We start from the raw sequence: 20,450 nt of genomic DNA on the forward strand, positions 1-20,450 counted from the left end.
GGGCTGGTCCCATACCCAGTTCTGAAGCTGCTGGGAGAGAGCTGGCGCCAGCTTCCCTTTCATGCTGCCTTTTTTAAGGTCCATGGTGTTGAAAACTGCTACTTGTCTCTTCTCAGCTTCATCTTGCACACAGCAGCACTTGGGAGAAGAGTACAGGGAACCCAGGGGCCAGTGTTTGGGGGGGGCAACTAGCTGATCTCAGGAGGAGGGCTAGCTCTTCCCCCGGCAGTGTGTCTCTGCAGGCCCAGCAGCAGCTCCTGGGGCCATTCCCTGCTGGGACTGGCAGCACCCAGCGAAGGGCAAAGAATCCAGGCTGCAATCCAGCTCCTGGCCGGGAGAAACTACCTGCTTCCTTGTTCTGCGTGTGACTCGGCTCTCCTGGTACCAGAGCTGGCATGGAATTGTGGTAGCTGTTTGTATTATTTATCACCACGTTGACTTATTTTGCTGTTTTTGTCCTTGTGCACCCTGTAATGTAATCCCAGGGTGGGGAACACGGTGCTATCTTGAGCCAGGGGCTCTTGGTGCCTGTTTAGTAACCAATAGTGAGGAGTGTGTGTGCATAAGTGCACATCAGTGCTCTTACATATACAGCTGCCTTTACCTTGGTGTCTGAGAGCCATTTCCCTCCCTCAGAGCAGACACGTGGCATGCTCTGCTTGCTGAAAAATAAACATTTATTTACATCTGAAAAGAGTCAATGTGCAAAATGGTCTCACAGGGGTTACATCTGTCCAGCAACACTCCTGCTTGGCCCTCCAGCTTCACATGCCACTGGGGCTGAGCTCTGTCCTTCCCGTGCTCAAGGCAGCTCTCCTCGAGCCACTGTGTTTGCAAGAGGCTCAGCCCATGAGCCCGGGGGCTGTGCGAGCCCCTTGCTCTGTGCTGGAGCACCACCTGTGTCCACTTGCATGCAGCGGGGAGTAAGAGCTGCTTCCTCCCTCCTGATGGAGCGGCCGTTGCAAGGCAAAGCGTTGTGCAGCAGGAGTTAGGGACTAACTGTCTGTCCTGCTGCTGAAGGCAAGAGCAAGGGGGCTGGGGTGGTGCTGGCGGCCGTTGCTGTGCTCAGCCCTCACGGGAGCACCAGGACCACTCCTGGACACAGCTCTCGGCTGCAGCCAGCCAGGTGCACGCGGCTGGGCTCTGCTGGGCTTCCAAGGCGAGGTGCGGAGACGCTGCTGGAGGCTCTTCTGTGGTTTGGGTGCTCTGGGGCTGGGGTCCCCATCCCAGCGGGGGTGCCGAGCTGGGCCACAGCAGCAGAGACTGGGCTCCCGACAGGCTACTTGGTGGCGAGGGTGTACAGCAAGTGCTCGGCCCCCTCCTGGAAAGCAAAGCTCTTCACAGGCAGCTGCTGCATAGTGGGGCCCCAAAATACCCAGCCTTTTGCCAGCCTTCTCTTCCCGAGCCTGCGGCATTTCCTGTGCAGGGCTTTACAGCGCTCACTGCGGAGGAGGAGGTGGCTGGGCCTGGGGGGGCCGGGGCTCAGCTTCCCCCCCCCCTGCTGTGGGCAGGCCGGGGTCCGAGTCCTTCGCTCTCCCCTGCAGTGGTTTTCCCCGGCCCCACCAGAGAAGCAGCGCTGTCCTTCCTACAGGGCAGGATTAACACAAGTTCAAGTGCTCAAGCGCTGCGCTAAGCTGCGTGTGTGCCACTCAGCTGGTGCCGGGGGGCTCCGGGGGGGGGCTCTGCCATGGGAGGAGGTTGCAGAGAGGAGGAAAGGGGGCGGCTGGAGAGCAGCGAGGAGGGAGGCAGATGCCGATGCCATGGTCTGCGGCGGGCGGTGAGGAGGTGAAGAACTTTGCAGGATGACCCCAGGACAGGTGTCTCGGGGTGGCGGCGAGGGCCCTCGCTTAGGCAAGGAGCGGATGCCCTGGAGGGCCCGGCATCCATCCTGCTCCCAGCAGGAGCCTGCATCCTGCTTCAGCTGGGCCTCTCCTGCGGCCGGCATCATCTGGTGGTGCCAGCAGAGGTAGGTGATGGCGTGGGGTCAGGGAGTGGCAGGCTCAGCTCCTCGCGCCGCTCGCCCGCTCTGCACAAGCACGAGGGGCTGGCAGTGTCTGAGCAGCGCCCAGGGCCCTACCTCCACCCAGGGACCCTCACTGCGTGCAGCAGAGCGCCGGGTGGTCGAGCTTCCAGAGCTGCCACTTCTTCTTCATCTCGGACTTCACCTGGCAGGGGCGGCAGGCTTAGGGTTCGGCTTTTTGTGTCCTCCCCAGACCAAGCGATGCGAGAGGCAGATTCGCAAAGCCTGCGGCTGGCATGACCCAAGCCCAGCTCCCAGCACCCACCCCAATAAAGCCAAGGTTAAAGCAAGGTTAAGGGGTTTTACTGGCTTCTGTGGGGCAGCAGCCAGCGCCACAGCATTAAACTGGTGCTCTGGGGCCAGTAGGGCTGGCTGGTGGCAGAGGCAGGGCTTGGGAGGGCAGGGTACGTACCTCCTTGTTGGCAAAGCAATACAGCACAGCCACCAGGAAGCCCTGTGGAGAGAGCACGGACCTGAGTCCCACGTCAGGGTGTGGGACTGGCTCTGTCTCACCTCCCTTGTGCTTTTCGGGCCACCCCAGAGCATCCCCAACACACGTGTGCATCAACTCCTCAGCCACCATCACACACTCGACAGGGCTTGGGCAGGAGGCTGGCGTCCCCGTCCCCCAGCTCGTGCAGGGGCTGGGGCAGCACAGGGGCAGCCAGCTGGAGGAGGGGGCCCTAATTCTCACCCCGTGGTGCGAGGACGCGCCGTGCTCTCGCCTCACCTGGAAGGAGTTGAGGAAGAGGGTGAAGAACACCTTGACGTAGCGCAGGATGCCCGTAGTTTGCTCATCGGTGGCAAAGATGAAGACAACTTCGTGGATCCCAAAGAGGGGGATGAGCGTCAGCGTGGCTTTGGCCAGCCTGAAAAGAGCACAAGGGGGGCAGGGCCCTTTTGTGAGCAGGGACGAGCTCTCATTTAACCTGAGTGGTCATTTAATGAGGCACGGGATGGGGGAGCTGGCAAGGGCAGCCCCGCTCACCGCAGCTTGTAGTCGGCATAGCCCTTCTGGTTGGCGCGCAGCTTTGCCAGGATCACCTTGAGGATCCGCATGAAGATCAGCAGGTTGATCTGGGGGGGTGACAGTGGGGGGGAAGGGGGGCACCCATGGACCAGTCCTGCCCTGGGGCCAGCCCTCCCTCCCACCGTCCCCAAACCCCAGCCGGGAGCCGGCCCCAGCCCCTGGGAACGGCTCTGGGGGTCGCTGGGGCCCCCCTACCAGGGAGGCGAGCAGGATGGGGATGCGGATGATCCACCAGTAAGCCATGTTCTCATTCAGCGCCCAGCACCTGCCCGGGAAGACACACACAGCAGCCCGGTCATGACGTGCTGGGGGTGCAGGATGAGGCCATGCCCAGCTCTCTACGCAGCCACTCACTCCGCGTTCTCCTTCAGGTACTTGGCAGCCATCCAGGGCACCACGAACACCACGGGAGTCCCTGCAAGTCACACAGCAAACCCTGTAAAACCAAGCACCCGCCTGAGCTGAGAAACCGCCCCCAGGCTGGGGACGTCGCGGGGTGGCAGCTTGGCCCAGGGCCCGTCCCCCCCATCACCGGGCGCCCGGGTGGCCCCTACCCCAGCCCAGGTACAGGTAGAGCCTGTAGTAATTCTTCTCGGAGAAGACGGCACCGATCAGCAGTTTGTAGAGGTAGACGGCTTCCACCAGGAACCAGTAGTGGTTGGCCAGGATGCAGTACTGCATCAGCACCTGTGCCGCACGGCAGCCCAGCGCCGCCTGCCAGAGGACACCCACCATGGGGCTGAGAGCTTGCCCACAGGGTGCACAAGTGCACCAAGAGCTCGCCCACAGGGTGCACAGGTGCTCCAAGAGCTTGCCCACGGGGTGCATGGGCACCCCGTGAGCACAACCACCAGGCGCATGTGCACCCTGCGAGCTCACCCACTCGGTACACGGGTTGCGTGGGCACCGGCACCCAGCCGCACGCCCTCCCCAGGGTCAGCGTCCCCCCGGGCTCAGTGTCACCCCCCCCGGCCGCGCTTGCCTCGTGGCTCAGCAGGGCCTGCCAGTCGGCCACCTGCACCACCTCCATGCCCCAGCGCCTCTCCAGCAGCGCATCCTTCACCATCACCGAGGTCGCCCGTAGCCCGAAGGAGGCGAAGAGGTTGGCGTGGATATAGTTTCTGGTGCAGTGGAGCTTCCTGGTGAGAGCAAGGGGGTCAGGGGACACCCCTTGGCCATGGCTGGCAGCCACGGACAAGGGGCCATGTGCGGCAGGGGTCATGGCCCTGCTGGGGCTGACCCCCGGTGCATGGCAGGACCGCAGCCCCCAGCCTGTCCTACCTGAAGACGGTGAGCACAAGCAGGGCAGAGACAAGGGTCAGCAGTGACAGCGAGTAACCCACGGTGTAGAGCACTTTGAAGCTCACCATCAGCCTGCGGGCACCCTCCTGCACACAAGCACCACTCCACTGAGCCCGGCTGAGCAGCACCCACCGCGCACCCTGGGGTGCCCCCGCCCCCGCCAGGGCTCCCACCTCCTCCATGGTGGACTCCATCTCCTCCTCGCACTGCGAGTAGTCCCGCCAGGGCTGGCTGCCGTTCACCGTCACCCACTGCCCATCCACACCGCACTTGCGGCTCACCAGCCCGTGTTTCACTGCGGGCACAAAGCAGCAGAGGCTTCCTTCGGGCTGCCGGGGGCCCCAAACCCCGACCCCATGATGGAACCATGGCTCTCTGCAGGGGCACCGGGGCACGCAGCCATGGCTCACACCCACAGGGCTGCCTCTGCTCTGCCCTCCCCATGCCACGCGTGTCCCAAGGCTGTGGGACCCCGCTCACCCCCAAGCCCCCAGACCTGCCGTGGGCCAGCACCAGATCCCGCTTCCCCACGGGGTCCGGGATGGCCGAGGCTCATCGTCACCTTTCTCAAACCAGGGCAGGTAGAAGGGGCAGGAGACGTTGACCGCGGTGCCGGGGCTCCCGTCAGGCCAGCAGGCGTACATGTCAAATGTGCGGTTGCAGAAGAGCCCTTCCGTCGGCAGCACCACGCCGGGGAGAAGACGATGGTCGGACACAGGCGGCACGGCCAAGCCTGGTCCCGCTGTCCCCACACCTCAGCCCCCCGGTACCCCAGCCCTTGGGTGCCCCCCATGGAGACACCCGGTCCTGGCTCAGGAGCCCTCTGCGGGTGACCGGTGTCACCAGGAGGCTAAGTCCCAGCCCTGGATGTCACCCAGCCCCGCGCCCCGCGCACAGCCGGCTACCTGCTGGGTACGGCTCGCTTGCCATCCTCCTCAGGCACTCGTCTCGGTACCGCATCCACTCCTCGAAGGTCCTCTCCAGCACCTTGGCCCCGCCGTGCTGCAAGCCCAGAGCCCGGTTTGGAGCTGCCAGCCCCGCACGCTGGGGGCACGGAGCCCGCAGGGGCCTGAAGCAACCCCTCGGCACGCACCGGCCCCGCAGCCCCGGCTTGCACCTTACCGGCACGGAGGAGAAGAGGCACATCCAGGCGAGGTGGACGAGGCTCCGCCGGTACGCGGGTGCCATCACGTCCCTCATGGCTGTCCCCGCTGGCCCGCGGCACCCCAGTCCTGGGCGAGAGGTGGCTGCTGAGGGCGGCACGGCCGAGGGCTGCGCTCCCCGGGGCAGAACCGGGCTGCGAGCGCACCAGTGGCTGGGGTGAGAGCAAAAGCCGCTTGGGGTAACCAAGTGCCAGCCTGGTGCCACCGGGCTGGGAGCTGGCGGGGGGCGAAGGGACGGCCCGGGGGGTGCCGGCATCCCAGCGAGGGTGGCACCGGGCTGCCACAGCCCTGGGAAAGGGTCAGGGCTGGAGCCCCCACGGGGCTCCCCCTTGCAAAGGGGCGCTCCCCGCGTTCCCCGGCCCAGCCTCGCCCGGGGGCTCCCGGAGCTCCGCACGGCCCCCGGGCCCCCCGCCCCGCTCCCCCAGGGCCGTGCCCACGGAGGGGGGGGTCCCCCGCCGCGCAGCCCCTCACCGCCCCCCCAGCCCCTCGCCGCCCCCACCCCGTGGCGACCCCAGCCCCGTACCGGCTCCGCGACGTGAGCGCGGCGGCGAACGAGCGGCGTCTGCGGCGCGGGCACCTCCCGCCAGCGCCGTGCCCCGACGGGGGGGGCGGAGGCGGCGCCGCCTCCCGGGGCTCGGGGCCGCCCCGCGGAGCTCCCGGCCCGGCCCGGCCCCCCCCGGGCCACCGGGGGCCGGGGGCGTGCGGCGGCCCCGCGCGGGGGCCCCCTTTGGGGCGCTGTCGGGGGGGCCCTGAGCCCCACACAGGGGCGTGTAGGGGGAGTGCGGACCCCGCTGGTGCCCCCCAGAGCCCCCCCGTGCAGCCCAGGGGAGGTTATGGGGCGCCCTGCGCTCGAGGGGGGGTTTGGAAGCGCGGTGGGGCGGCCGGGCTGCGCCCCGAAACGCAGCTGGCTGACCCCGCCAGAAAACCTCGCATTTATTTCACAAAATCGAGATGTTTGCCCCTAAAACCGGCCCGGTGGGCTCATGGCAGAGAAGGCGGCCGGGAGCAGCGGGGAGCTGTGCCTGTCGCTGCAGCAAAGGGAGCGGGGTCTGGTTTTGTGGAACGGGCATCCCGCTGGTGGGGCTGGCAGAGGCGATGCGCTATGGTGCGGGACCCTCATCCCTCCCCGTCTGTTTCGGGGGGAGCCGTGCCCTCGGGATGCCTTTCCCAGCACGAGGTGGCACCGGGCCTTTCCTCGGGCTTCCCTGCCCCGTGCTTTTTGCTTTTTGCTGATTGCTTCGGTGAGCCCGGGCAGTGCGCTGATGGAAACCTGGAACTAAGGCACGAGATGTAAAGAGCGGAGCCGGGGCAGGGTCTGGCACCTGATGCTGGAGGGCCCTGGGCCTGGGGTCCCAGCCGTGCTGGTTCATGCTGGGAGGGAGGCACTGGGGCTGCTTAATGCTCCAGAACCATTACTCCTTACTGAGCAGCCCCGGTGCCATGTGCTAACCCTTTATTTCTAGGTAGACCCCGTGCTGATGGGCAGGTGGGTCCTGCACACCAGCGTCTCGGGAAAAGCAGCCTGGCGGGCACCAGGGGCCCGGTCCTGGCGGCAGCGATGCAGACACACACACACAGAGCTTGTGGGGCAGAGCTTGGCGTGAGGCGGGGAAGCAGCGCTGGGAGGCAGCCAACGTCTCACCCGGGAGCGAGGGCACCCAGGGCAGGGCAGAGCAGCGCTGCTGAGGCAGAGGTGAGGGGATCGCGGGGTGACCCTGGCTGCGGACGTCGGGGGTAAGGCTGGCAATGGAAGTTGGGCTGTGACTGAAATCTCCAAAGCCTCCAGACAGCAGAGGATCCAAAGGAAGAGGGTTTCCAGTGGGGTTTCTCTGCTTGAGCATCACCGAGCACGTGGAACGGGGCACAGCACCATGCCCTGCTGCCCACCAAGCCACCGGGGAAAGCTGTGAACCCCCAAGTGGGTGAGCACGTGCACCCGCAGGCAGCTTCAGCCCAAACAGAGATGCTCTTCCCCCCAGAACAGCCTTGCTGGAGGACGAAGGAGTGACTCAGAGCACAGCCAGCACAGCTCCTTACCGCTGGTGGTGGCTGAGGCGCAGAAGAGGTACGTGGCCTTGGAGATGTCACTGCAGCCTCGCTGCTGAAGCCCTTTCCCTGCGGGTTCTGCCGTTCTCCCCCTTGGCGGACAGTTAACTTTGCCTCAGGGTGACAAATGCTGCCTGCACAAGCATGTAATGCCCAAACAGCCACCGGGAAGTGGCCTTGCCAGACGCCCGGGGCGCAGCAGAGCACCAGGGCACACATCTGCGGGTGGAGCGGGACATGCCCGCCACTCCTTGCACAGGAACCTGAGGGCTGCACCCACCCGTGCCCCTCGCTCCAGCCTCTCCCTAGGACATCTGCAGCAGAGCAGAGCATCTGGGCATGGGTTCCCTTCCAAACCAGAGCAGGAAGCCCCAACATCCCCCCATGGTGACCCAGCTGGGGCATGGAGCCGACCCCTGCCGCAGCGGGGCGCGGGCTGCAGCCTGGCTGGGAGCCTCCCACAGACAGCAGCACCTGGGTTTGCTGCTCCGCTGCGGTACCTCCGTAACGGGCGGCAGCCGAGCGTGACCCTCAGGAGCACGGCGCCTCGCTCAGCACCACACGGTCTTCCCGTCCCGCCCTGCTCTGCTCCTCACCCTCATTGCTGCAGGTGAAGAACTGCTCCTCCTCCCCCTCTTCTTCCTCCTCCTCTGCTGCCCATTAGCCCTGGTCATGGGATGATGTTGCCACACGGCAGCTTTAATGCCCAAGGGGAAAATGGGGGCTCTGGGGGCAAAGCATCAGCATGCTGGTGTGGTCCCCCTGCTGCCAACTGCTCAGCAGTGTAGGGCTTTGCTCTTGTGAGAAGCACCCTGGCTGCGGGAGGGCTCCTCACCGGGGTGAACCAATTCAGGTCACCCTCACAGGGCCCCGGCTCTCCCGGGGTCACATCCTGCCTGCAGGGCAAGCTCAGCACTCCGGCCAGGATGCTGATGTGCCTTTGGAATTCCCATCAACGGTACCATAGGAAATTAATACACCCTGATCTTGGGTTGACATAAGCAGTTTGTTAGCGTGCATGCACAGATGTGCTCAGGGAGACGTCTGAACGGGAAGAAAGGTGTTTTTTCCTCAAGGTTTGGTAAATGAAATCCTTTGGCAATGATGGCCATTCGCGGGGACCGTGTCTGCCCCCCACACAACCTGAGCCCCTCTCCACCGCCGCAGTGGACCCAGTGGGGCCAGTGCCTTGAACGGGGATGTGAGGAACGCGCTGTTCCTCTCCATATTGATGCATCTCGGGCAGAGTCTCCATAGCGACTGCAGCGCCTGCAGCTCGGCAGGGCCGGATCCTGACCCACCGGGCGCCGCAGAGCCCGGATGCCGTGAGTGTGGCCGGGCTGGAGGTGGCAGCTCTGCTGTCCCCTGCCCCTTGCCGCTGCCCGGCCTTTTTGGGTCTGCGCAGGCACTTCCCATGTCCGCCCCACCTGTCCTGCGGCCGGGCCGTGCTCACCACGTCCTCCTCTCGGTTGTGGCCCTGGCAGCCCCGCACGTGGTGCGTGGGGCAGGTCCCAGCACCTGCAGCCACTGCTCCAGCAGCTCTGCGAGAGATACAGATGCCTGAACCCCCTTCCCACCTCCTCCCCCACTGGGGAGACCCCATGGGACCACCACGGCCCCGCTCCCCAGCACCTCTTGAAAGCAGGCTGCACTTCATGTAGCCACTGCAGGCAGGGAAAGTCATACGTGTGTCTTACTGCCGACTTTGCTAATCACAATGTGTTGCTTCTCGCAGAAATGCTAATCAACACACCCTGACTTGCAATTATTCAGCGAACTTCTCAGAAAAGGCTGCCGGAGCAGTACTGGGTAGGGAAATTCATCAGGCAGTGAGCGCGGCGCGGGCGGGAGCTGGGCAGGACGATGCTCGATGCCGCGCTTCCATCCTGCCCTGCTCAGGCGCACCAAAGGCTTTTGTATAGCTAAAAAGCAAAGTATGTTTAATATCAGCAGATGGTGCTATTAAAGATAGCTGCAAAAGCGCAGCCTGACAACACGCGGAGGCAGACCCATGCGAGCGGTGAGCCGCTTGCCCCAGACTTTGCTCTTTTCAGAAGCTGTTGTGTGCGTATGGGAAAAATTTGTTTCGTGCTTGAATCTCTCTGATTCGGCAAGGGATGGATCCTGAAAACAAGACACCGGAGCCAACAGCAACCCAGTGCCAGGCTAAGTGCTGCAGCTGCCCCTAAGCAGTGTGCTCTCCATGCATTGCCTTCAGACTCTATGTCTCAACCCTAAAATGACCCCGAGCTTTGCCCAGCCACAAAGTGCTTCCTCTTCCTGCAGGGCTGTGGCTTGGGGTGGCTCTTGCACAAAGCGACATCTTAATTATCCTCTGGGGAGCACCAGGTCACCACAGCCAACAAGGACATGGCCACGGACTTCACGGGCCAGCCCGTTGCCCTCACCTCCATCCCCTGGGGCAGCGGTGGCCGGGGACGCCGGCACAGTCACCGCTCTGCAGCAAAGGTCACTTCCAAGCTGGTGCTTCAGCGCCGCATTGCCACATGCTCGTGATAAATGACTGTTCCCAGCTCATAAAGCCATTATCGAATTTGGCACTCTCTCAGAGAAGCCCTCAGCAGACGCCTTCCTACCGGAGCACCCTGGGCACGCGGCTTGCTGGGCCTGCCCTCAGAGCTGACCGAGCCCCTCGCGCTTCCGTTGTGCTTCTCGCCTTATTCAAGCAGGAAGGCTGAACGATAAGATCAAGAACTTCTCTGGAAATCATCTATATTCACATCCTGCCCTGGAGCTGGACTCTTTGTACCCGTCCTCTGCTGAAGGGCACAGCTTGCCCTCCTCCATATGTAACGGCTTGGCAGGCGGCGCGGCAGCCGTATTGCAGGGCAGGGTCGCTATACCCCTGGCATCCATAATTCAAGGAGCAGATAAGAGGCTGCAGCTTTTATTTCACTCCTGCCCATTAGGAGGCTGGCTGCAACTTCTTCTATTACCACCTATTTTGACAGAATCGCATCCAACAGATCACTGCCCTGTCCTCTCTCCCAGGACAGAGAAGCCAAATCCAGAAGTTTTCTCCCGATGGAATAATTTTAAATCACATGCTGAGATCGGTTTCAGGTCTCTCCATAGCCCTGTGTTTGCATTTCACCATCTTTCTTTTTCTCACTCCCTTTGACACCGCCTGGGTGCAGCCGTCGGTGACTCGGCGCCGTGCCCCAGCTGCGCCATGGCAGCGCCTGCGGTGGGACCTGCCCATCCCCGGGGCGGCCACAAAGCGGTGGCACTCGTGGCACCCGGCGCTCCCGAAGAAGTGTGTGATTCAACGCGCTCTGCAAATGCTGTGTCTGCATCTGCACGTTGTTCTCCCAAACCTCTTAGCACTCGATTTGTTGTTATACACTCAAGTCATGTTATTTTATCTTTCCCCCCAAGCTGGGATGAAAATTGACAGTGTTTGGCCTTTCCCACCAGAGAGAAATACCGACCTGGGCAGCCACCAACCTGGGCAAGGAGTCCCTGACCTCTCCCCAACGCTTGTCCCATGGCACCACCCCGCCAGCCCCAGCAGCATCTTTGCTGCAGCTGAGCCAGCGCCGCGGGATGCATTTTGCAGCTCGGTCTCTGCTGCACCCGCCGTGGACAGGAGCACGTGGACGAAGTCACGCTCCTTGCAGCAGTGGCTCTGGACAGCCTGTCCCCTGAGGTCACCCAGCTGGAGGGCTGAGGCTCAGTGCATCACAAAAAACCCGCAGGGATGTTGCTTTTATTAGTGATGGGAAGATAATGGGGTATCTACTCAGCACAGGACATGGCTGTGTCTGTCCTTGCTGTCCCAGGAAAATGGGTCTCACTTCAAAATGCCACCGTGAGGCCTCAGCTGCAGACATTTAGCCTGTAGCATTGAAGGTACCTGCCCCCAGCTCCAGGTGGAACCACAGCTGGTTGCTCTTGAGCTCAGCCTGTGTACGGCTCTGGGCTGAGCCCAGGTGCCAGGCCTTAACAGGCATCGTCCTCAGAGCGCCCCACTGACTGTTTAGGTGCATCCGAGGCTGAAGGAACTGCTTTGCCAGATCTGGGCAGGAGATAAGAGGTGGTAATTTGCTCCCTAAAAGTCTTCAGGTGGATACTGAGCAGCCTGAAAGAGTTCCTTTGCTCCTCGCTGAAATGCACGCTGGCTGCTGCTCGATGAATGGCAGCTGGGTCCTGCTGCAGGGCACATCGCTGGCACTAATGTGGGAGCAGAGGTGGGTGTGCTGCTGCTTTGGGTTCCTTTGTGTCTCTCTCCGGTAGATCTGAGGGCTTAAGAAAAACAACAGAATAGTGCCCCTCCACCCGGGGTATCAGACATAGCTTACAGCCGGAGGAAGCAGCAGGCAGCTGGAGGCAGGGCCCTGCAAGCCCCACTCTGGTTGAGCTGCATCTGCTCCAGCCTCCCGGTGTGGGAATTGCCTGAAGCTGCTGTTTGGCTCAGGATCGCTGTCAAAATCCTCCCCTTTTCCTCCCTTTGGGGAAATCGAAGCAAGAACGAGACTTCCTGATTTCTTCCCTTCGTAGCTGTTCTTTGTGTGTGTTACCATGCCAAGCTCCTAGTTTGGGCTGGGCTGGGCTGGGACTGGGCTTTGCTGTGCTGCTGGTGTGGGGCTCTGCTGTGTGCCAGGGATGGCTCCGGCTGAACCTCAGCATCTGCTGCCCTGATGCCCTCTGCGGCTTGGCACAACCGGCAGGTGCTGCTGCTCTGGGATCTTTCCCCTGGCATTGCTGGCACCAGAGTTTGCAGCACGCACGAGGAGGGTCCTGCAGGCGGTGCCAGGTGTCAGCAGCCCTGGAGCCTCCTGCGACTCCACATGCTTTGGGTGAGGTTTTGAGGGGTTTTCACTTCTCTTAGTGAATGAAAGCTGGAGATGGGCCCTGGGCTCACTGGCACCATCGTACATTTTCTGGAGCTCCCCCAAAGGGAGGTTTCTGGGTACACGTGTCCTCTCTGCTCAAGGAGGTGCAGACATGCCCACCATGAGCTTCTCCTGATGTCACTGCAGATCTTCCAACAGCTTAACTGCAGAGGAAACAATGTCACCTGCCCAGGAAACCTGAGATCTTCACTACCTCGCCAATAACTCCCCAAATCCCTCAGTATCTCCAGTGCAACAGCTTTTGCTTCAACTGCAGAAAGGTTACAAGGGCTCCCCCCATCCGCTGTGTGCTTCGGACAGAGGCAGGTGAGGACTGCGGTGCAGCCAGCTGCTGGAATGATGTTGCGTTGATACAAGAGCAATCACTTCCTCCATGGGCAATTTCACAGCTGAGTGGATTTTTGCGATAGGAAAAGGCACTAAGGACAGACAGGATGCATCTGGGCTGCTTCCAGATGAGGCATGACCCTGCTATTGCTCATCTCTTCCTTACAATCGTTCTCGCACATGGGCTGGGTCTGCCCAGTGTCCCATCCGCAGAGATCAGGAGCCAAAATATTGACTGTACAGAAGAGACACAAAACTTTTCACAAGTGAGCCATGATTTTGGATCCCTTTGCCTAGTAGTAATGATGATCTGGACTTTCGGCCCCACGTAGTCTATAAATCAAGCTGTGCCAAGCCATCTGAATTCAGACACCCCAAGATTAGGGGGATTTGGGGGAGATAAGTGCTTACAGCTGGCTTCAGGCAGGCCACGTGGCACTCAGCTTTGAAGGGAGCTGCTAGAGAGTGGAAATATCGTCTTGTTTTTCACTGCATATAGATGAGAACCCAGTCCCTCCTCTCCTGACCTGTCAGACAAAGTCTGAGATAGATCTGGAAATCTATTTGCTTGGGGATGTTTTTTCATCCTAAGTAGCTTCTCTTGCTTATCTGCTGAGTGATCAAACAGTGGCGGTTGATTTATTACCCCTTCTGCATGATACATGGGCTGCTGCTCATCCTGGGCACTGCACTCTGCTCTCCAGACTCCCTTAATGCCAGCACATTAGCAGGAGGGAGCAGCTGTGCAATGTAATTACAGGGAACGTGACATTCCTGGATGCTTCCCTTCCCCAGGCACAAAGCATCACATCTCCGGGGTTCCTTGGCACAGCCCCGTGGCTCCCACCAGTGGTCTCCAGCCGTCCCCTGTCCTCCCCTACCTAGAAATAGCAGTCGCTGTCCTGTCCTCGCTTCTGGAGCGATGAGGAGACGGTAAACAAGTGGGAAGGGTGGGGGCTGCTCCTGAAACTCTCTTCCATGCTCAGCAGCGAGCAGAAACCCCACATTGTGTGGATGGGGCAGCGAAGGTGGCAGCACATGGCACAAAACAGCCTTCAGGTGACAGCGAATCTGCCCCGGCTGTGAGCTGGGGGAGGCTCAGAAGCCAGGCACTAGAAGTGGGGTGCAGAAACCTGAATGTGAAGCATCTGTGTGACACTCACATATACCAGCCAAATGAAAGCCTTTTTTTCCCACCCTGCCTTTTCTTTTCTCACCAGCTTCTCCCTGAGTGAATTCCTCTGGCAGATTCCCTTCCCAGCCCTTCAGGCCGTAAGGGGTCTGCCCATAGAGCTGACGCTCTCCTGCAGCATTTATCTCACAGATAGCTCAGGAAGCAACACAGCAGAAGCAGTATTTATTTTCTCAGCCATCAAGGCAACCACGTTCTCATTTTGCGGTGCCTGAGAGGTGGCTTGGAGCAGGCTGATGCCTGCAGCGACTTCACACGGAGCTCTTCTGGGATGTACAAGAAGTGTGAGGCCTTTTTACTCCTTTTTCCCATCAGGGAGGGCACAGATGAGTGTTTGTTGCTTTGTGCTCGAGGAATCCCAAGAATCCTCGATCATCTCAAGACTTTCTACTTCTCGTTTTAAAAAAACATTAGAGAAATCAGAATAAAAATTGCTGGCTTTCTCACATGGTCATATTTTCAACAGCAGAGTTTATCCCAGCCCTGCCAAGAGCTCTGGCCATGCCAGCCCTGGGATCAAGGACTGAATCTGCAGTGCAAGAAGAGCCACACAAGACAAGGAGACAACATCAGGGGAAAAAAAAGTAGGTGAAGCCTGCAGCTCTTCTCCCTGCTTGGCAGGTCAGTGAGCAGCAAGGCTCTGGGATGTGGCAGGGATCAGCTGCTGCTGGAGGGAGGCTGCGCTCAGGCTCTCAGAAGTTTGTTTTAGCTAGAAAAAGTTCTTCTTTCACTTTTAGATATGTGGGTTTCTAGGTGGGGTGCAGTTCTGAAACAGGGGCACAGAGGAGCGTGGGCACAGTGGCTCAGCCTGCCCCTGGGAAGGGCGCTGTGATGCAATGCCACCACCTGCCCTTGCGCTCCCCAGACCGCCCCGTGCTGCTCACCTGCCCGCCAAGCGCAGCTTATTTGGGATTTTAGAGCATCAGGAAAACTCCATTTCAATGAGCTGGTAGAGGCACTGTGGCCACTCCTTCTGCATGTGAGCTGGAAGAAGCCTCCGTGGCAGCCCCTGTCTGCCTCTGCACCCGTGAGCACGGGCAGATGCCGCCAGGGATGCGCGGCGAGCGGCCAGGTCAGCCCGGCTGTCAGCAGCAGTCCCCCGTGGGAACAGCACAGAAGAACAGTTCTCCACCAAGTGTTATGGAAAAAACACTTTAGGACGATCTGCCAGGTGTTGTGATGTAGAGGTGTGAGAATTTGGCTAGAAACGTGCCATAGCAACTTTAATGTTGAGTGCTGCCAAAAGAACAACCTTAGGAAAGAACAGCAGAATGCTAAAAATGAAAAATAAGTTTAAAAAAAAAAAAAGCCTTCATCTACAGGAAACTGGCAACAAGAGTTCAGATGGCTGAAAGAAGGAAAGATTACTAGAGCTGGTTATTTGTGTGCTGGGAATCTGGCAGATGGGGGTAGTGTTTGGATGCGACGGGACTGTGTGGAGCCTGGGATGGGAGATTCCGGAGGGGAACTGGAAAGTGTCAGCTGATGGCCAGGAGAATCGGAGCACCAGGTCAGCAGGGCTGCTCTGGTTGCAAGGAGCACCTGGGGAACACCGAGAAATAGGCAAGCCACGAGACTCTTTCTCTGTTCTCAGATGACGATGTGGTAGGCAGATGTGACCTTGTTTGGGCAGATGTGACCAAATAGTTCTTCCTTCCTAAGGGCTCTGAAAACAGCTCTTGTGAGCAAGCAGAGACTGGTAGGTGTCATGAGGTCTGGCTGCCCTTGTGAGGTTCAAGGTTCAAGGCAAGTCACCTAAAGCAGGCTGCTCAGGACCATGTCCAGACAGCTTTTCAGCATCTCCAGGGATGGAAAATCACAAACGTCTCTGGGCCTAGTCACCCTCATAGTAAAAAGAGTGTTTCCTGGCATTCAGAGGGAACCCCTGTGTTTCAGGCTGTGCTCATTGCCACTCGTCCTGTCACGGGGTACCACTGAAATGAGCCTCACTCCGTCTTCTTTACAGTCTCCTTTACATACAGTTTTTCATGAATAGTCAAGAAGTGCTAGATGTTCTTCAGCAGCTAGTTGGAAGTCATCCTACATAGCTAAATACAAGATACTATAATGATACTTTATCTGTTGACAGCTTCACAGAATGGCTGAGGTTAGAAGGGTCATCTGGTCGAACCTTGTGAGACTGCTTCTCCTTCCCTGCCTGCCACCTCTCAGATCGCAGAGCTTGTCTCCGGCCCTGCTGCAGAAACTGTGCTTCTTGCAGAGGCACGGCAGTTCGCACAGCAGCCTCTGGCACTAAGTCAGGAGCTGACACAGACATCAGGCTGTCTGATGGCATATTTGAATGATGTACTATTTAAAAGCACATTCTGCTAAACACTTGCAGCAGTTAAAAGGGACCGGATGGCATGCAGCCTGGATCAATGATGTTCAGCTGCTCAGGTCAGTGGTTTCTTGGTGAAACCACTGACTGATGGATGCTCATGAGCCAACGGATGGCTCTACTCCAGTGGTATGGAGCCAGAGAAATGGCTAAAAGGTGTTGGCACAGCCCTGAAGTCAAAACAGAAGGACATAAGTGGGATGAGGTGATACAAACAGGGCCTGGGCTGTGGAAGGGGTTGCCCGGCCCCAGTTGTAGCACACATGGTGCTTATCAGCCCTGAAGTGATTTGGGGAGCCCCAAAATTCACGTGTACAACATGTGAAACAAGCAGATAAGAAAATTTTTCCATGAGGATTTAAATAATAAGCTGTTACTGATGGTCTCTTCTGTTATCCCCAACTGCATCTCACAGCGTTGCCATTCATAGCAGGGGCTGCTAATTCCTTATCACCAGTGGTCTGGGCTGAGTGGTGCAGCCACCACCTTCCACCAGGCACCGGTCTGCTTGTGCCTGAGGGGCCATCAGTGTCCTGCGTGCTCACAAAATGCTTGGGCGGTGTTCATCACCCCTGCCTGGCTTCCTCCTACACCTTCACCAGGCCCCCAGCAGAGGTTGAGGTTTCCCACAGCCCTAATGGAATGAAATTGCATTTAGATGAAATTAGAGGCTTGGATGGAGACCAGTTGCTGCAGGTGTACAGTAAAGATATTATCAACTCAGAAATCTGCAATGTTGTCACATAGTTCACCCATTGCTGCAGGAAATCTGCACCAGAAGTTTAGGTTTTCCTTCCGTTCCAACAAAATGTCCAGCTTTTGTAGTGGTGAAGGGAAGAAAAAAAACCCAACGCAACATTAAAGTGTGAACTGGGCTGTGGAATGAGGAGTAGTTTACGTGGAGGCTAGTTCATGTCTGGGGGTATGATCACAAATGTATAGCACTTTTCTTTTGGGTCAGAGTTTCTGGGGATGGGAACATGACAGGGAGAAAGGTTTGGCCCCATGCTGCAGGTTCCTGTCAGTTATATGGCCGCAGTTTGCTCCTGGCCCTTTTACTTCAAAGCTGCATTCACTCCAGTGACATTCATGCTGCCTAATGTTCATCTATGAATATGAAGTGAAGAGCTGAGTTAAACAATATGGTGACCTTTTATTTCATTTATTTTATTTTATTTTGCCCATCAATGTGGTACAGCAGGGGAATGATTCCTTCCTTCTCTGGTTTTCCCTGCACAAGTTATTGGATGGCTGATAAGCTCTTGAACTAATGAATTATTTAAGGTTTTCTATCTTACGGCTTTCTGGCATTAGGAACCCAACCTCTAATCATGTATCCTGTTTTTTAATGTAACTACTTATTTTCAATTTTTATCTTTATAGGACTCATTGTTATTTCCTTGCTTTTGATTGCTCTTTCAATCATGTAGATAGGGGGCTGCTCAACAGAGTTTGTGTGTGCATGTGTTACATATGCTTGAGCAGTTGGAACTGGTAAACTGAGGACTGTTCACAAAATGTACTGAGGCATCCATAGATCAGCCTGACATCTAGATTATTTTCAGCTCGTTCTGCCCCGCAATATTGATGGCCCTGTCAGTAAGAGCTGTGGCCACTCTGCCCGGTGCTTCCACAGTCCCGTGGTCAGAGCTCCCGTTCCTTTAGGACATCTGAAACAACAAAGTGTTGGCGGAAAAACTGTCACGTTGTCCTTACTTGATTCATCAACATTAGAACTCCTGTTGGCTATGTCTGTAGGGGCAAACTCGGGACACCGATAGCCTTTGAGTAGTTTGTTATGAAACCCCGCTGACAGGATCAGTCAGAGTCAGTCGTGGGCAGGAGCTGAGGGGTGGCAGGGAGCGAGGGGCTGGCCTGGGGACATGGCTGTTCTTGGGTGTCGTGAGGATGGACAGCGAACATGGAAGTATTTGCTGGAGGTGTTTGCTCATCGCAAGCGTCTGCGCTGCTGCATGTGGCATAGGCTGCTCCTGGGGCTGCCCGTGCGTTTCGGTGAGCGGGGCACGTCCTGCCGGCACCGTTGGTGGCACACCCCGACCACCCGCCGGAGATGTGTGACCGTGTGGAGCGAAGCGTTCCTGCCCGTCCTCGAGCTCAGCCCCCTCCAGCGTGCGGGCAGAGCTGCGTGCCCCCGTCTCGCCGACATCCCAGCCCCCTGCCCTCCCACAGGACCCGAGGCAGGATGCGGCCCTCCTCGGCGCTTCGCTTCCCGATGAAGTTCGGCCCGGCCGCTGCGCCGTAGGGCGGTTGCTGTAGCGACGAGCGGCGCGGCCTGGTGCGGCGCAGCTCCCGATGTCGTTCCGCGACCTGCGCAGTGAGCGCGGCCACGGGTCCCCTCGTGTCCCCCCGGCGTTCCCCCGTGTCCCCCCTCGTCCCCCGTCGGGTCCCCGGGCTGGTGCAAAGGGCGCCCGGGCCGGGCTCGGAGCCGCGCCGTGCTCCGTTAGGGGCGCCGCGGTGGCGGCCGGGCCCCGGCTCCTCACGGGGGGCTCGGGGTCGGTGCTCGCGGCAGCCCCCGGACGCGCGGTCTCGGCTGTTTTTCAGATTTCACCGAGATGATGAGGGCGCTGGGGTATCCCCGGCTCATCTCGATGGAGAACTTCCACGCCCCGAACTTCATGCTGGTTGCCGAAGTGCTGCTGTGGCTGGTGAAGAGGTGGGTGGGTGGTCGCTGCCGTGGGGCCGTGAGCCTCGGACCGACGGAGAAACTTAACGCGACCCGGCCGTTCTCTGACATCTCCCCTCCGCATCACGTAGAACATGCAGTAATTAAGTTTGTGGCTTTGGAGTGTAATTATAGAAGCTAACAATGTGTTTTGGTAACTGAAGTAGAGAATAATGCCCGAGTCCTGTCAGAGACGGCACCCTGAAGTTGGGTGTGCTTAAAGGTGCTTTTATCTTTCACGTATTCCACAAGCTGTACTGCTGGCCTTGCACCCCAACCAGGGCGATGTGCAGTCAGAACTGCTCGAGATCCAGTTAGTTTTTATCTTGTTACAGCTCTTACTGGTTCAGCTTGGGCTTGTCTAGCATCCGTGCTGCATTGTAAAACTGTGTGCATATAAACACAGTATTCACCTACCGCTATCCAGTTACGGTTTTGCACCCACCTAACCCATTGACAGACTTTGTTTAAATGTTTATGAAACTTGACCTGCTAATACATACTCTTCTTTCCCTCACATATGTGAAAAAATAAAACAAGCTACTCCCCACGTCGAATATTCCAATGGAAAATAGTGATCTGTTTGCCCGATGGCTGTTTCTTTGGCCTGGATTTGTAATTGATATAATAGCTGGGAAATTAAATTGAATGGATGTTTCCTGAATGCTGTCGCAATTGTAATAAAGTAGGGGAATACTTAAAAATGATTCAAAAGTACTTGAAATGAGTTACCCAAATATTCTTTAAACTACTGCTATTACACAGAGGGTCTAAGTTACTTGTTGTTGCCACCTCATGTTTAAGAGTGTAAATCAGTGTCCCCCCCACAGCGACACAACAGGGTTGCTGTGAAAATAAAGAAAATAAAAATATCATTTTAAAAATAGTATTTCTAAAAATAGTAAAAATAATAAAATACAATTTTAAAAAATAGTATGTCTCTAATTAAAAGCTTAAACTTCAATACTGTGAGATAACTGGGAGCTCTGTGCCTGTTAGGGAAGTGCTTTACTTTCAGACCAAACAGCAACTGAATGCAAGCATCCTTCTCTGTTATGAGTCAGATTTACACTTGACACTGACAAGCAGCTTTTCCTCTCAAGAAGCCTTTTGATTACACTTTAAAGCAGAGAGGCTACTTTACACATGCCTTGCTCTTAATTGCAAATGTGACTTGAAAGGGAAGATGCTTTTTTTTTTTTTTGCCTGTCTGAATGGTGAAAATCTCAAAGCCCGGGAATAACTCCAGGAATTTACTTTTTTTTCTTCCTTGGTTCCTGTAGGCTGGTGACTTCTGGAAGTTTCTGCACTTCACTAGTCCTTTTTAAAAAGCAGTTCACAATCTTTCCGTCTGCTTTTTCATGTTCATTTAATTCTAAAAGTAATATGTGTGAAAGGATGGCTGTGAGCATGTACTTTTCTTATGTATTTTGAGAGTGTGGAAACATGTATGGTAACGTTTTAAAAGA

General features: G+C 57.8%; 2 protein-coding genes across 8 annotated transcripts in view; one reads left to right on the plus strand and one right to left on the minus strand.

Moving 5' to 3' along the window:
- Window positions 1-661: 661 nt before the first annotated feature.
- On the minus strand, window positions 662-6,119 carry LOC121078268 (glucagon receptor-like). 3 transcript variants are annotated; one of them, XM_040574241.1, is made up of 14 exons: window positions 6,039-6,119; window positions 5,475-5,584; window positions 5,258-5,354; window positions 4,915-5,022; window positions 4,526-4,647; window positions 4,332-4,438; window positions 4,033-4,189; window positions 3,605-3,764; window positions 3,405-3,465; window positions 3,246-3,315; window positions 3,009-3,064; window positions 2,751-2,889; window positions 2,433-2,474; window positions 662-2,165 (listed from the first exon to the last, which is right to left on the minus strand). In XM_040574241.1, the coding sequence occupies exons 2-14, from the start codon at window positions 5,550-5,552 to the stop codon at window positions 2,094-2,096; spliced, it is 1,269 nt and encodes a 422-aa protein (XP_040430175.1). In that variant the 5' UTR covers window positions 5,553-5,584; window positions 6,039-6,119; the 3' UTR covers window positions 662-2,093. The 3 variants fall into 3 exon arrangements, with proteins under 3 accessions (XP_040430175.1, XP_040430173.1, XP_040430174.1); XM_040574239.1 differs by having other exon boundaries at window positions 3,009-3,097; XM_040574240.1 differs by having other exon boundaries at window positions 3,009-3,097; window positions 5,475-5,667; window positions 6,039-6,087.
- Window positions 6,120-18,124: 12,005 nt separating this feature from the next.
- The window catches only part of CLUAP1 (clusterin associated protein 1), a 75,121-nt gene continuing 72,795 nt past the window's right edge, over window positions 18,125-20,450 (plus strand). For 2 of the 5 annotated variants that reach the window (XM_040574614.1, XM_040574620.1), the window contains exons 1-2: window positions 18,474-18,633; window positions 18,861-18,972. In XM_040574614.1, coding sequence (XP_040430548.1) covers window positions 18,612-18,633; window positions 18,861-18,972 — 134 coding nt within the window. In that variant the 5' untranslated portion in view covers window positions 18,474-18,611. Of the gene's footprint in view, window positions 18,239-18,473; window positions 18,634-18,860; window positions 18,973-20,450 lie in introns of those variants that run through there. The other 3 variants (XM_040574615.1, XM_040574617.1, XM_040574616.1) reach the window with 3 other exon arrangements.

The sequence above is a fragment of the Cygnus olor genome, chromosome 15 (assembly GCF_009769625.2).
Source record: "Cygnus olor isolate bCygOlo1 chromosome 15, bCygOlo1.pri.v2, whole genome shotgun sequence".
Lineage (NCBI taxonomy): Eukaryota > Metazoa > Chordata > Aves > Anseriformes > Anatidae > Cygnus > Cygnus olor.

Excerpts from the sequence above, each read along its gene's own strand:
- LOC121078268 (XM_040574239.1), bottom strand. The coding sequence starts at position 5,552 with ATGAGGGACGTGATGGCACCCGCGTACCGGCGGAGCCTCGTCCACCTC. Across the intron at positions 3,765-4,032 it reads AGGCCCTGCTGAGCCACGAG|GCGGCGCTGGGCTGCCGTGC; the intron begins GCAAGCGCGGCC and ends GTCCTCTGGCAG. Across the intron at positions 2,475-2,750 it reads TCTTCCTCAACTCCTTCCAG|GGCTTCCTGGTGGCTGTGCT; the intron begins GTGAGGCGAGAG and ends CTCTCTCCACAG.